This window comes from Neolamprologus brichardi, chromosome 11, assembly GCF_056152115.1.
Source record: "Neolamprologus brichardi isolate AB-2024 chromosome 11, ASM5615211v1, whole genome shotgun sequence".
NCBI classification, from domain to species: domain Eukaryota; kingdom Metazoa; phylum Chordata; class Actinopteri; order Cichliformes; family Cichlidae; genus Neolamprologus; species Neolamprologus brichardi.
The window spans coordinates 26,156,021-26,171,741 of record NC_142114.1 but is presented as its reverse complement, the minus strand read 5'-3'; the positions used below and the strand labels follow the sequence as shown (position 1 = coordinate 26,171,741).

At 37.9% G+C, this 15,721-nt stretch overlaps 1 protein-coding gene across 2 annotated transcripts in view; it reads right to left on the bottom strand.

Moving 5' to 3' along the window:
- Positions 1-2,589: 2,589 nt before the first annotated feature.
- dgkb (diacylglycerol kinase, beta) overlaps positions 2,590-15,721 on the bottom strand; it is a 79,851-nt gene continuing 66,719 nt past the window's right edge. For both annotated transcript variants that reach the window (XM_006791830.2, XM_087848440.1), the window contains 3 exons: positions 9,749-9,869; positions 9,472-9,532; positions 2,590-5,674 (listed from right to left, as the gene is read on the bottom strand). In XM_006791830.2, the coding sequence (XP_006791893.1) occupies positions 5,567-5,674; positions 9,472-9,532; positions 9,749-9,869 (290 nt within the window). In that variant the 3' untranslated portion in view covers positions 2,590-5,566. The remainder of the gene's footprint in view (positions 5,675-9,471; positions 9,533-9,748; positions 9,870-15,721) is intronic.

The window sequence follows — 15,721 nt, the reverse complement described above, 5'->3', positions numbered from 1 at the left end:
TGGTCACGCTGGTGCCATCTTGGATCCAGGCAGGGTTCCATTACCAGGCAGGTGAAGTGGATGTGAAGTGAAGTACTGTGTCACTCCTGCTGAACACCCTGAGGATGGAGAAACGCAGGTCAAGTGCAGGAGTCTACCCATCTGACACTGAGACAGCCAATACCCCAAACCAAGTGCCACTCCAAAAGAATATAATTGGGGTTTTCCCCATCTGTTTTATTTTCAAAAATTTAACTCAAGACATTGAAGTTACTCCAGATTACTACACTGTGTTTCACTTGTACTTATTTAGCCAAAATTGAGGTGACTAAAAAAAGGGGACAAGAATAATCATTATAAAGACAGTTAACCACTTCATTTGCTGCTTATCCTCTTTGAGCATTTATTGAAACATTTCTTGCATTCTTTTGTTCTATTAAAAAAAAAGAAGAAGAAAAATTAGTGGAAAGTGAAAGCTTATTGCCAAACATTTTTACATTCTAGTAATTTCACTATCACTCACATGGGAGTGAGAGAGGGAGAGAAATAGCGCTATCTCCTCTAGGATGCAAGATGAAAAACAAATGTTGAAGATCAGGAATTCACAGGGCGTTAAACTAACATGAACAGAATATATTTAATGGGAATGAGCATTAATCTTGGCAAGTTATACTAACTAATGAGGAGTTATTCAGTTTAATTCGATTTTATTTATGTAGTATAGTAATAGTGATTGCTATAGTATAGCAGTCTCCAGGTGCTGTAAGCAAAGACTCTACAATAATACAGAGATTAGAGTTATGTAGATTCAAATTCCGAGTCAATATCTCCCTGTTGGTGAAAAGAGATTAAAAACCATGTGCTATCTGGGTTTGCTTAGAAACAAATGGCTGCAAACTAGTGGCACAAAAATGAAACTAAAGCCATTGTCTCAGAGAATCAGTTAGGTCCATAGGTTTTTGGCCAGCAGCAAAGGTTTTGTAATTTTGCCTCTGTAAACCACCTCACTGAACTTTGACTTTAAATGATCATAATTAGATTGAAGTATAGACTTGCAGCTTTAATTCAAGGGGTTTGACAAATGTTATTACAGATGTTTTATATCTGTGCCCATAGGCACAGAATCATTGTCCCATGACAAATTAAGCAGATTAAAGATCTGGACTTGTGTCAAACTTGCATTTGGTATTTTTTATTGCATAGTATGAAGTCCAATGAGATACTGTTGCAAGTTAAGGAAGCCTTAGAATCATTAGATTGGGGGGAAAAAAAGACCAAAATAAAACTATCAGAAATATTGCAAAAACTTTTGTGGTGTCCAAGTCAAGAATCTGTTACATTCTTATAAAAAATGGAGGAATTGGCCAGTTCAGCAAAACCAAACATCCCCAAAGACCACAGAAGACTGGATAGAGAAAGCCCAGTCAAGAACACTCAATGAGGGGGGAGTATCATTGTCAAGGTCTGCAATCATGAAATCTCTTCATGAATGTAACAGAGCAACAAGGTCCAAACCACAACTTACACCGAAGAACAGGAAGGAAAGATTAGACTTTGGACAGATGATGACCAAGATTAGCTGGTACTGAAATAATGGGAAGGAAAAAGGCATCTAGAAGGAAAGAGGCAGCTCATGACTCAATTAATACGACATCATCTGTCAAACATGGTGGAGACAATGAGATGGCATTGGGCATGTATAGCTGCCAGTGGAACTGGGCTGTTGGCAGTGTTATTATAGTGTGTAGTGGATAATGAACCAAAGCATATTGCAAAAGAGTTTCTCAAGACAAAGAGATGGGATCCTAACCCTATTCTTCGATGGCCAAGGCAGTTACCTCATTTCAACCCAGTAGAACATGCTTTTTAATTACTAAATACAAAACTGAATGGAGAGAGGGCCACAAACTCTGTGGTTTTGTACAGAGGCACATTGCAAAAAGTGGTGTAACTGCCCCAAAAGTTATAGACCTAACTGTATTGCCCAGAGTTGTACTGCATGTGACAAAGAAATTACCCAACTTTGTCACACTGGCCATCAGTGTTCTATAAAGTGCTACTTTTCTAGTACAAAGACTGTATGATGTCCCATTGTGCCTCTGTGGAAACAGAGCTGGTAATTTAGCTAATTCTACTCTAATCATCAACTTCTACTTAAACATTTCTAGTAGTGTGAAAGCAAGCAGTAGACCGTTGCTGATACACTGCTATGCTAAATTTGATAAACAGCAATGGAGACTGACTGATAACAGCCTTGCATTTATGTGGCCCTTTTGTCAATTTTGTTCATACAGAAAACACAATATTATAATTGTAATTAAAGCGCCTACCTCATATTTGTGTCATACTTATAATTATCAATTAATCTAGCATGCATGTCTCTGGAGGAGGATGGAGCACCTGAGGAAACACAGGACCAGAGAGGACATAAAGACTGCACTGATTCAAATCGTGCTGTTGCCTCAAAGCTTCTTTCTTTGAGGCAACAGCGCGAACTGTGACACCCGTAGAATTTGAATCTGTTATACCAACAATCTTTTGACTAATACGTGACCACTATGCATCATTAAGGAGTAAAAGGTTAAAAAAAATTCCTGAACAAAATGCCAAACAACAAGCTTTTTTATTGTTTCCATCATTTTTCTCAGTCAACACTGGCAGGCATAATTTCTTTTTAGGCAACAACAAAATGGTGTGAGTTCTAGAGTGAAGCAAAAAGCAGAAAAATAAATAATACTGTGTACAAAAATACAACCTCACTGTATAAACGCTACACAATACAAAGCGAAAAGACATGGGAGACTCCTTGGCTATCGTCTCCGCCGGCATATGGCACTTATAAAGACCGAAACAGTCAAGCCTAAAATTCTTCCCAAAACATGCAAATGTGAAGTTCTATAAAAACAAATGCATTTATCAAGTGTGTCTCGCTGGTAGGTCTGTAACATAATGTCCCCAGAATATGAACTGTGCATATGTTAGTGACTGTTATAAAATGTGACTGATTTTCAGTATTGATTCTTCAAAAGGTTGTTACCAACATGTTGGATTTCTGAACTCTCTTGGGCAGCGTTCTAGATATTTCTTTAGGAATAGTTCTCCAGGCTCCTTGAATGACATTCAAAGCTCTACTTTGGACGTTGGCTTCCTTTTGGTCTCTTCTCTGTTGAGATGATCCCCCAGTGCTGCAATTATGTTAACGTTCGAGCTCTATGGAGGCCAAGCCATTACTTAGTGTCTTGTTTTGTGTTTTTCTATCCACGTATACGTTTACTGCATTGGCAGTGAGTTTGGGATCATTGTCACGCTGAAGAATTAAGCTTTTGCCAATCCAATGCTTTCCAGATGGTACATCATGGTGGATTAAAATCAGCTGGTAGTTTTGCCTGGTCATAATTCCAATTTTGGCAAAATCCCCTACACCACTGGTTGAAATGCAGCCCCAAACCATGACAGAGCCTCCGCTGTGTATTACAGATGCCTGTAGACACTCACTGTGGTTGCTCTCTCCTGACCTGCTCCAAACATATTTTAATTCAAAATGTAACATTTGGATCAACTTCACAAGACCTGTTACCGCTGATTTATAGTCCTTTCTTTCCCTGTTTCCCTTCTTTAAGAATGGCTTCTTCATAGCCACCTTCATACTGAGAACATTTATGATGGGGCTTTGCCGAAAGGAGATGAATCAATTGAAAGGCCAGATGCATCTTTCCGGTCTCTGGGTCAAGTCTGTATTGACAAAGAGACCTGACTCAGGTGTTTTTGCTGTTTCTGAAGGACACGACTTTTATATGCTGTTTTAAGGACATAGTGCACGACATGCTAAAATAAGCCAGATTTTTGGCTAATAATCCCCTTGTTGGTCCAAAACACTATTTTATGCCAGTAAACTAAGTTATCTTTGGCATTAACTTTTTTGGGGGGATATTCAACTAAAGAAATGGGATTATGCTATTAACAAGGTGTCTTGACGCATTTTCAATCATCCAGGAAAATAAATCTCCAAAAGTTGATTCTGTTCATCTGGACGTAGAGTTTTGTGGGAGAAACGTTTCATCACTCATCCAAGGGACGAAATGTTTCTCCCAGAAAACGCTACGTCCAGATGAACAGAATCAACTTTTGGAGATATTAACAAGGTGCTAAAGTTAAAAATTAAAACTGTCTTTTTTCTAACTTGTCTGTTACGTAGACAACACTGAATGATTAAAAATCAGTGTTAAGTAGCTTAAGAAACAAACAAACAAAAAATCCTCTGAAAATTGGACAGGACTGAAAATGAGTGTAAAAACAGCCAATATCCAAAGAAAAACTTTGAAAGCCTGTAGAATTGTTGCTCAGGAGCACTATAAAAATTAAAGACAGTCTGGATACTTAGAAGCAAAATATAAAGCAATGAGGAATTTGCACAGCACTGTATATACATGAATGTCAATAGTAATTTTGTAAATCTTTCACTGTTTAATGGACGCTTACTTGTGCAGCGGACCGTAAACCCTCATCAACAAACATCAGAAAAAAATCAGTTACCATAGAAGATTAAGCTGCTTCTTGTGAACGTAACTATACAAGTGCTTGTACTATACAAGATAAATATTGTTGTTTTCTGTGGCTTTTCAAAGATTTTCATTCTAATATGCCTGAGTACCTGTTAAGAAAGCACAGGATCCCATAAAAATGCAGATAAATGATGATGTGGTTGAAACAGAGCTGTGCTGTAGATGCAGATTCAAAAATAATCAATTTCCATAAGTGTCAAAAGAGATCATGGTCACTCATGCAACAGAAAGTGTGCACAGATCTGGTAAAACTGTCTGGAAATCTCTCGTGCAACGTAAAACAAAGAGTGTCATGCATTTTTTATGAGCAATCAATAATCATTCCTAATCTTTCCACTGACGGAGAAGCAAAACAGCCAATCAAAACATGACAAGGATGACTTGCAGGAAACATGAAACGAAAGCAGATTCTCTGTCTTTGCACTATTTGAAGCCATTCATGACTGAAGCGTAGAAGAGATGTCGGGTAGAGACACTTCACGTTTTACTAGACACTTTGGGAAAAATCAGATGCAAACTCCAGATATGTCATCTCCAACAGCACCAGCCGCTTTCACTGTCCATCATGCATCAGGGGTATGCAAATACAAAAATAAAACATTAGAAAACATCAATAGCAGTTAAATATGAATAAATAAATAAATAAATAAATACATCTCACAAAACACATTCAGCGGTGGGTTTGTTACACATGGCACAGAGCACAACAGCAAAAATAAAAACAGAAGTTTAGAAAATAGAAGAACAGAAGTGAACTTCCATAAATAGCTTCAATATTTTTGGAGCGAAATTACACCACAGACTGTAGAAGAAAGTGTCAGTCCTAAATTCGCCTCGCTTTGGATTCAATGCGGGCTTCTCAGTGACATCTCCATGCTGCAGGCGACACATCCTGATCCTACACTTTGCTACTGTATGCTGGGCTATCAATCAGACAAAGGGCTCCTTTACAAACAGGCCCAGCTAAGATCAACCGGTGACTACTGCCCTGCAGGTGTGTGTGAGCACTCGGAGGTCTTGAAGGTTCAGTCTTTGCTCTCAGTGCGAGTTCGTCTGATCAGTGAAGAGAAGAAGCTTCGACCTTGTGGTGCTCCCATTAGCATGGGAGCTTGGTTCTTGTGAACGATCTCAATCTGGTATAAGAAAAGAGAGAGCTGAGATTTAGCTCAGAAAGGAAATGTGTTTTAAGCTGACTGTTAACATCTTCACATAGCATTCTTCAGTAGCTATATGAAATCACTCAGTGCTTACTATACAGTAGACTATAAAGGGAGTTTTCCCAATGCTGCCTGGCTTATAGGGAGCATTCACTCTTTAATCCACGATGAAAAAAACTGATGTCTTGTCAATTTGTCTTTCTGCTTTGCCAAGTGTTATTATTTGTTTACTCCAGCACGCCTGCTATGTACAGTGCTGTGAAAAAGTATTTGCTTCCTTCCTTATTTCTTAGTTTTTTTGCATATGTGTCATAAATGCATCTATCACACTATCAAACAAATTTTAACATTTGACAAAATCAACCCAAGTAAACACAAAACTGTGTTTGTAAAATTATGACTTCATTTATTAACCAAAAAAATACTAACCACACCCAGGCCCTATGACATGCTGAATCAAGAAATGACTTAAATAGAACCTGTGTATGATATAAGTGCAGTCGGCTAAAGATAAAACAGATGAGAAAGAAACTCTTTAGGATCAGTCAGTCTGAAAAGGTTTAGACTCCTTTGTAAACCTATGAAAAAACAATTAAAGTACAAAATTTCTGCTCTCCTTGACTTTTTCCAAAGTCATCCAGCAGACCAGACTGAAGTCTTTGAAGGGCCGATTCTGGCCCACGGGCCTCATGTTTGACACCCCTGATTTAGATTTAAACCACTGAAATATATATGCCAGACGTGACTGTAAGCTAAAATACTCACACATAACACTTAACACATAATATAGTCTACTTTTTTTGATTTAAGCACATTTAAGCACAAATTTGAAATTTGAAAAATTTGAAAAATTTGAAATGTGAAAATTTGAATTTTCTTTCTGTATTAAATATTTTTGTTATTATTGTATTTAATTGTTTTAGTGCACAATCCATGTCACACATGTTTTTGAAACAGCTCCTGATACTGTGAAACTATGCTTTTTTTGTTTGGTCTATTTTTGGGGGTTTTTTTGTACAACATTTCTTGTTTTCAGATAAGATAAGATTTTAGATTTAAGCACATTTAAGCACAAATTTGAAAATTTGAATTTGAAAAATTTGAAAAATTTAACATTTGAAAATTTGAATTTTCTTTCTGTATTAAATATTTTTTGTTATTATTGTATTTAATTGTTTTAGTGCACAATCCATGTCACACATGTTTTTGAAACAGCTCCTGATACTGTGAAACTATGTTTTTTTTGTTTGGTCTGTTTTTTGTGGGTTTTTTGTACGACATTTCTTGTTTTCAGATAAACATAATGCGATAACTTTACAGCACATATACTTCATATATATATTGATGTGATGCCACAATCAACAACAACAATAAACACAAACACAACAAACACAATGGTATTTAAACTATTATTTAGTTTTCACAGCTCATTTACAGAAGACTTTTACCCATAAAATGAAAGCGCCTCCATAATCAACAAATGGCTTTTTTGAATTATGTTTACCTTTCTTTTAAATCTCAGAAGGTTATCCCCATGAAATAATAAGGTCTCTATCCACTGTTCATTATACCCAGCACTTTATCCCCACAGAAGCAAATTCAGCAATGCATTAACAATTAAAAAAAAATCCTCCATATGGATGTTGCGTCCAAATGGGTTCTTGTCAAGTGGCTTATGAATGCATATTTGAACGTCCTGACTACAACAAACTCTGAGAATCCCTGGGGTTAGTGACTCCGAAAACATATTATTGTGGATTACTGTAAAGACTGAATTTTATATTATCTGACAATATCCTGTTTGCCCGCAATGATGCAATTTCTTTTAGGAGTTGCAACTGTAGATCGATGGAACCCCAAATATCAACCATCAAGGGTTGTCATATTAAGCACATCATTATAGAGTCGCACTAAGAGTCTAAACGCAGTAATGGGGAGGGGAAATGCTACCATCTGCATTCAAAGGACCACATTCACTTCAAAGGAAAGCTGCCATTTATTGTGCTCGCACTCTGACGCTGGAGCAATTACTTAGCTTTTGTGGGCTTTCTGCCATCATTAAACATGATTGAAGTTAATGTTTATCAAGTACTTTGCCATAAACATGATAGTCTTTATAGACAAGACAGTGGCCAAAAAGAAAAAAAGATCTAAAGTGATACCTGAAATAAATTTGGATGGTAATCAAGCTCTGCTTCTTTAAGATGCAGCATTACGTATTTATATGGTTCAAGGGCCCATGGAACAATATGGCTTTTAGACAGAAAATAAAATAATTTGCTCAAATGAAGCATGGATGTAATGAGCTACCAGGTCACAATTAATCATCCAAATTAAGAAAACCGAGGGGGGATTTTACTTAGACCCTAATGAAGGTGCATTGTACCAGAATCAAACTTGGAAATATGGTGCCAGTTATTTTAGATCTACTCATCAGAGTGACACATGCTGCATTTAGCTTAAAATCTTAAATGGTTATGGTGTTAAACATGGTATGTATGCAGAGACTGATATGCATTTGCATAGCTGCTGTTGTTAATAATTAGTGGAACAACATCCAATTTGAAGTGTGATGTTTTTGTAGGCATTTAACGCGTTAAGTGATTCAGATTCAGTTCAGACATACAGCATGAAAAACTTTCCTTGGAAATCACTGCAGCACAATTATGTATCGTCAGAGCCCAACTTTGCTCTGTGTAGTTGTGCCAGCAGATACAAGAGCACTTGCAGACCACTTGTTTTGTCATGGCTGGGCGATCCATATGTAAATCTCGGCGGCACTTCATCTGCAGTGGCGTTCTAATTAAAGCTAAACACAACCGTAATCAACGCAAACTCAGGAGTTTCCTTTTGAAAAACGAGCAACTTGGACAGAGAGAAAACACTTATCGAGGTACACGTTTGTGATCTAGACGATGAGCAAATTAGAAGAAATAAGACTTGAATCATTAAGAATTTGTTATCATAAATTAATGCACTAGAATATAAAGCAGCAACAGCTGAATTGTTATATTAATCTTAATATTAAAGCATAAATATTTGATATTTTTTTAAACATGTATCAGCTTACCCCATTTACACAGAAATCATATTAATTAGTATGAAAAAGAGGTCATTGAAAGAAGATTTAATCAGTCACTAAGGTGGGTCGCATTAATGACTCCTGGATATCTTAACATCTTAGACCATAATGTCTATAATGTCAATTATGAATATGCAGATGTGTAGACAAGGGACAAGATTTCTGTTTTGGTTTTATAATGCAGTTGCAATAGAGCAGGCTTTGTTAGCATACAGTTAAATAGCTGATGTGGTTTCAAAACCATTGTCTTTCACCTAACAAGCATTTAACTTTTCACTTTTGGTTTTTATCTTCATGATGCCCGTGTGGGGCATTTTCACAGTAGAACTCAAGACACAACAGTAACAATGTGTTTCCTCAGAGGTTCCTCAAACAGTCTGATGTTACTCTTTAAGCTCAGAATAAAAAACCAACAAAGAACCTTTTGAAAACTTGAATTTACAGAATGAATCATGGATGCTCATTGCCACATGTTGGAAAACTTCTCAAGCATCAATCTGACTGTCAGACTGCAGATTCCATATGTAAAACGTATTAATATTTTTTCATTTGCAAATCTTTTTTTTTGTAAATGGAGATTACAAAATACTTTGCTCGATTCTTCTTTCACTGCCCTTACAGTTCACTTTATATTGGCATATAACTGTCTTTAGTTTGGATGAACCATTTGTGGAAATGCAGTTCAACTTACAGTGCACGGAGTCTGCATCCAAGGTTCACCATCAATCTGCATTGGAAGGGATTTACTGGTTCTGTAAGTGAAGAACGAGAAAACATGCTGTAACAAATCTTCACAATAAAACCAAATAAAAGCATTCTGCACCAGGATGCTTAAAAATCATCACCTTAATTTATACTCATAGCATTTTTATGCTTTTTCTTATATGCCATAGCATTTGCTACCCTAATAAACTAAAAACAATATAATAATTGGAAGAAACAGGCACAAAACATTGTTAAAGACTGACCTGATAGTCACAGAGGAGCACTGTGCCAAGCGTCGTCCAGCGCTCTTCAGGCCAGTGTAGATCTGACCCATCTCCATGGCTCCTTCGAGTCCCACAACCTCCAAGAGCTGGTCAGACAGGTCTGAGACAAAAGCAAACAAAAGCAACAAAGCAAAGAGAAAACACTTTTTTAACCGTGCAAAGTTCAGCCAAGTTTTGTCCTCATTAGTTATAGTATCATTGCTGCTTTTGAATGTAGCTACCATTCACATGAGAGGTAAACAATGCAAAAAACTCGTACTAGGAGTGAGAAGACACATGAAACAAAGTACAAAAGCGAGGAGGGGAAGAGGAAAGTGAGAAGGAGGTGAGGAAGAATAAAAGAACATGACATGTGATGTTCCTCACTTCAGAGTTTGCCTTCTGTTGCTGAAATATTTAATATTCACTGTTTAAAAAAAAAAGATAGAAAAAAGGCAACAAGCTACAAACAAAACAGCTATTAATTAGATTGCACCGGCAATGCAAAGCAATCTTGTGATAATATAATTATTAATTTCTCTTCTGTTTTTCAGTTATGAGCATTGATTTTGCCCCTGCTGGAAGCCCAGTGTCACGCAGGGCCCATCTGTTTCGGAGGCCCGCTCTGCCTCCGACTCTCCATCAACTCATCCCTCCACAAATTAAGAAGCTGCTGCCTCGCTGTTGGTAGTATACAGACACTAATTGAAACTAAGACCCATTTTTAGGCACTCGGTGTGTGTGAGCGTGTTAGCCCCGCAATGCCGTGCGTACGTGAGTCGCGTTGGTTTCCTGAAAGAGTGTCGTGGGCGATGTTGCTGTTGCGGTGAGATGTTGTTGCCGCCGCCGAGCTGTGGTGTCCAGCTGTCACCATGGTGATGGACATGCGTCTGCCCCTATCTCAGCGCTGGACTTTGAGTGCAGCACTTTCCAGGGTCGGAGTGGAAGAGTGTGTACACATACAATCCAGAGCAGGTTGACCTCCCTGACACTGAGCTTTAAAGTTGCTCCCCCCGTCACGTGACTTCTCACGTTGATGTGAACGGCTCACGCAGGCCCATGGTGACATATATGATGGACAGCATCACCAAAGCGATAGGGATTCCTGTTTGCACCGAGCTACAAAGATCTATTATACTCTAGAGCTCTTAGCTTGGGAAAGAATGCAAAGGCTGTGCTGGTTTAAGAAGGGCAGGAGGACCCTGTGCAGCCAACACACACACAAACACACACTGAAACACACTCACAGACACAAATTTGCTTTTAGTTACAACTTTTACGATGTCTCAAAGAATTAAAGACTAACCCTGACGAAAAAAACGAGCCTATTATTTTGTGAATTCTTGTAAATCGTGCTGCTGCAGTGACATACAGTCCTGTATATCACTCATTTCTTTATATTTTTTTGCTTTTAGAGCTTTCAGGCCTTCTTGTGTGTAAAATAGAGGACAAAAGGAGAAGCAGCACTCCAACTATCTACAGATGAACAGCATCTGAAAGCCAATAAAGACCTGATATAGGCCGTCAGTTAATCTATCTGCTCTTCACTGACTCCCCATTAGAAATGAGATGAATCCAAATGTATGGAGGAGGTAAGGTGAGAGGTACAATAGTGAATGTCTACAGCCATCTGTAAAACACAGCCGAGGGCGTGTCCTAGTAAAATGTAAAGAAATGAGATGTGGCTCAAATCTTTTGCACGGTACTCTAGAAGAGTAGTGTGGTTAGAGCTGAGCTACATTTCTGATGTTGTACAACATCTGTCTCCCATATAAGTACTTTTGAACTGAACGTGTCGTAGATGCTAACAGTTGGTAAAGACGAAAAGTTTCGGTGTTTTTTGCTTCAGGCTGGGGTCCTTCTGATGTTGTTTTCCCCGGAGCCGATACTTATTTTTTATTTTAGTTGTTTTTAGGTGATTCGATGCTGTTTTATCTTGTTTTTGTTTGAATATAGGGCTGTTTTAATTTTATGTTTTATGTGTTTTATTTATTTATTTTGCTGTTTTCTGTTATTCTATTGTTTTAACTTATTTTCTGTACAGCACTTTGTTCCTGTGCTGGGTATTTTAAAGTGCTTTATAAATAAAATTGGATTGGATTGGATACTTTTATTTAAAGGTCCAAATAAGTTTATTTACTCTAAAGTCAGCTACACCAAAGTATATTAAGTATATTTAATTTAAAAGTAAAGATGCTGACGCAGTATATTAAGGTTGTGACAAATCATTAATGTTAGTTATGTATCAAGTTGACATACTGTAACTTAAGTTTATTTTCTTTTCTGAAAATAAGTTTACCGACTTTCTTACACTCCAGTGCCTTGCAATGTACACTTATTTGCATTGATGCTGATACCTTGCCTGGATCTACAGTCCAAAGAAATTAAAATATGTGCATTGGCACAACTAAACAGAATAATGAAACTGTTTAAAACTCAACAAACTCTTACCCTTACGAATTAAATTGTATTATATTTCCTGATAGGAGCATTCGGTCTCATTTTTACAAAAGCCTGAAATGAACCTTCAGGTAAAAATTGTTCTTTCGAATTAAGAGTTGAAAAAAATAGTTTTCAAAATGATAAAAAAAATGATTGAAACTACAGAGGCTATCTTCTGTCTCAGACTTGTAAGGAAATTGATTCTGATCAGAATCTTTTCTAATCTGTCCATGTTCCACTTCTCCATGAAATGTCATGAAATATGGCAAAATAGTACAACAGCACTAGTCTTGGAGGAGAAATGGCCTTCAGGCAAAACTTAAAATTAGGCATATTTCCATCTCTTTCTAAGAAATGAGGACACACGACTTCAATAAGGGTCTTAATGGACTGAAATCATATTTTATCTCGAGTGGGGTTTTTTTTTGTGAATTTCCATTTTTTCTTCTTGAATCACCTTCAATTATTCCATTTACGGGAAGTTCAAATGATTCACCTGGATCTACAATACAAAGCACACTCGCCTAAATATAGTAAAAAACCAACATGTTCTCAGAGATAAAAATGGGAGAAAAACTGAACCGTTTAGAAAGAGGCCAAATTATAAAAAGTCATGATAAGCAGTCTATGGCCAAATATAAACCAAATCATCTTATTTATTTAATCTCGACTCAATGTCCATTACGTAGGTCAAGAAATCAGGATTTCAAACTGATAAACACTACAAGTGATAGTGAATGAAACAATGATATGAACCAGTGTCCGTATGGGACATGAAAAAGCAGCACACTGCGACTTTAATCTTAGCCACATCTTCCCATCGGAGAGAGAGATTAGAAACAACGTCCTTGTCACTGTCACACAACTACCTGTCCAGGCCAGTGGCTGCACTGACACATGTGGAGCGACAGGGTGAGAGCAGAGGAATAAAAGACAGACAGTGACGGAGCAGAGCAGGACCAGCAGCCGATCTGCTGAAAGTAAAACTAAAGAGGAATGGCGGAACAAGGAGGGAGGGCATGTGGAGGCCGATCCTCCAATGAAAGCTTCATGGGGCTTGTCACGGGGGATCAGTCCCAAGCATCAACCCCTCCACCCACACATGAAGCCCTATTCTAAATAATTCACTCTGCAGCCATTCCCTTCCACCTGAGGGGCTTGTCTCCTGGCGTCACCAGCGGGACGATTTAACAGCTCCCGAAAGGTCAGGTTTTTTTTTTTTTCATCCCCTAGCCACCCACCAGCCCACCCATCCACACAAAGATGCAACTACACATACAACTTGACAAAAAATGATCTCTGCCAACAGTCCTGTGCGTCACCCTCTGCCCCCTCTGGGCTAATGCACTCCTTTGTGTTTACCTCTAAATACGCTGTTCTCTTGATCTAACAAGTTTGGCTGCTCACCTTGAGGGCACCTTCCACAAGGGCATCTATTCTAAGATATACAGTACAGGTGGACAACACAAACACACCCACCCACATCAATACACAGGCTCAAATGGGTATGGACACACATAAACAAAGGGAAATACTCCCCACTCACACTAAGTGCCTTTCCAGGTTTAGACTGTGGCCTCTATTTTTTTTAAAATACAAACACAGAAGTGATTGATTTTTTTTCAGGGATAAATGGAGTGTTCATCATAGCAAAGCTGGGCTTTGCATTGATCAAATGTGTCCCTCGCAGTGCACATGTGCCACATGGTTCCTTTTTATTATGATTTTGCATTGGTTTAACCTGAAGTCTACTGAAATCCTTAAACCTCGATTTTTCTAGCTGTCAGCAGGGGGTCGTCCAAAAAAAGAAGTCTGGTTGTATCGGTGAACATGTCCTTGATCATTTTATGGTCCTGGTCGCAAATTAGAAGTCTTATTAAATACAACACTGCATTTCTTTTCTAAATGATGGTCATGTTTGATATCCAAGACGACACAGCAGAGTATGTTACAGGGCAAGCCTACTGACGAAAATGCTCAGCTCGAAGCATCAAAAAGGTGATGTTAATGTGCTGGAGAATGACTTTTTTATGGGTTATTTATTGTCGGACTGAGTTGTGTTTCCTTGTCTACTTCCTCTCTGTCTCTCACTTGTTTTCTCAGTTTTTTAAACAACATAAAACAGATTCATTTTGCACAATAAATGCTGTGACTGTGAAAAAGAGTCCAATTTAAAATGTGCCGCTTTTAACCATCTTTAAAGGCAAAACAGCACCAAAGGAAACAGAAAATTGAATCACTAACTAAAAAGAATGAATTCTCCATAGTGTGCTTCACAGAGGGCTTTTTATTTTCCAGAAATTGTGCTATGGCCAGGGAAGTCTCATAAGGGATCACTGGCAGCCATGTCTGGAGATCCTTGCTGGCTCGTCATGTCTCAAAGCCAGACACTGATTGTAACATCCACTTCATCCCCAGGTACAAACACACCATCTCAGCAGGAAACCTAAAAAACATACTGTGCATCACCTGAACAGGCACAGTTAGACATGATAGAAATAAAATACAAAAGCCAAGTAAATCCAGAATTCACGGCTGTGAGTCTACAAAAGAATTTAGAAAGACTCCTCAACAGCAATGATTAGTAATAAAATGATTTCAATAAAGAACAGATTAGCAACCCGTCATCATTCAAGCTATGTTGTAAACATGGATAAAATTGGGACATATTGATAGTAAAGCTTAACAAAAAGTAAAACTAAATTGTATTCCCTTTTAACAGGACTACAATAACTGAAAACACTTGTGCAGTGATGACATATTAAGCCATATTTATATATATATATATATATAGTTCTTACTATGTATTTGAAAGAAAGATTATATTGTCTGTAATTTTTCACTGCAGTACTAGAACATTCTGCTTTCTGGATATTTTCTACCCTTTGCTATTAACTCCCTAAAGCAGCTCACACAATTTCACCAGTTACCACAGAGCAGCTGACTCATTGTGTTTCGTTCATTCATATATTCCCATTGATGGGCTTCGTTTTTGACGTAAATGGATTCAGGGGTATGCCCAACACCCCACTCAGTCAGCTCCTATTAACAGAGCCTGTCCACTGGTGCCCACACAGACCATTAATACACAAGTGACAGTTCCAAACTGTGACATGATTGTACCTCTTCTTTGCAAACAAAACCTGCTGGCTGTGATTCACCTTGTCATCAGTGAAATATTAATGTGCTCAGGAAAAGTTTGTCCCAAAGTTTAGTCTTTGATCTGTCTGATAGGAGCAAGGACACAGACTGTTAGTGTCTGATGTGGGCTTCAGGGAGAAGAACCTCCTACACTGTCAAAGCTGTTTAACTTGCACTATTATTGTTTAACAGAGCAAACCAACCATGGTATGTAGCATGCAGAGGTGTGACTGCTGTTGATGACTCACCAATTACGTTACAACATGCCGACAGATTTAGCCAGAAATGTTCAGCTATTGAAAAAATAGTGGGCGTAACGGCTCCCAAAATAATGTGTTATAGTAATCACATTACATTTTTCAGTCAGTTATTTTGTTACTCGTGTTACTT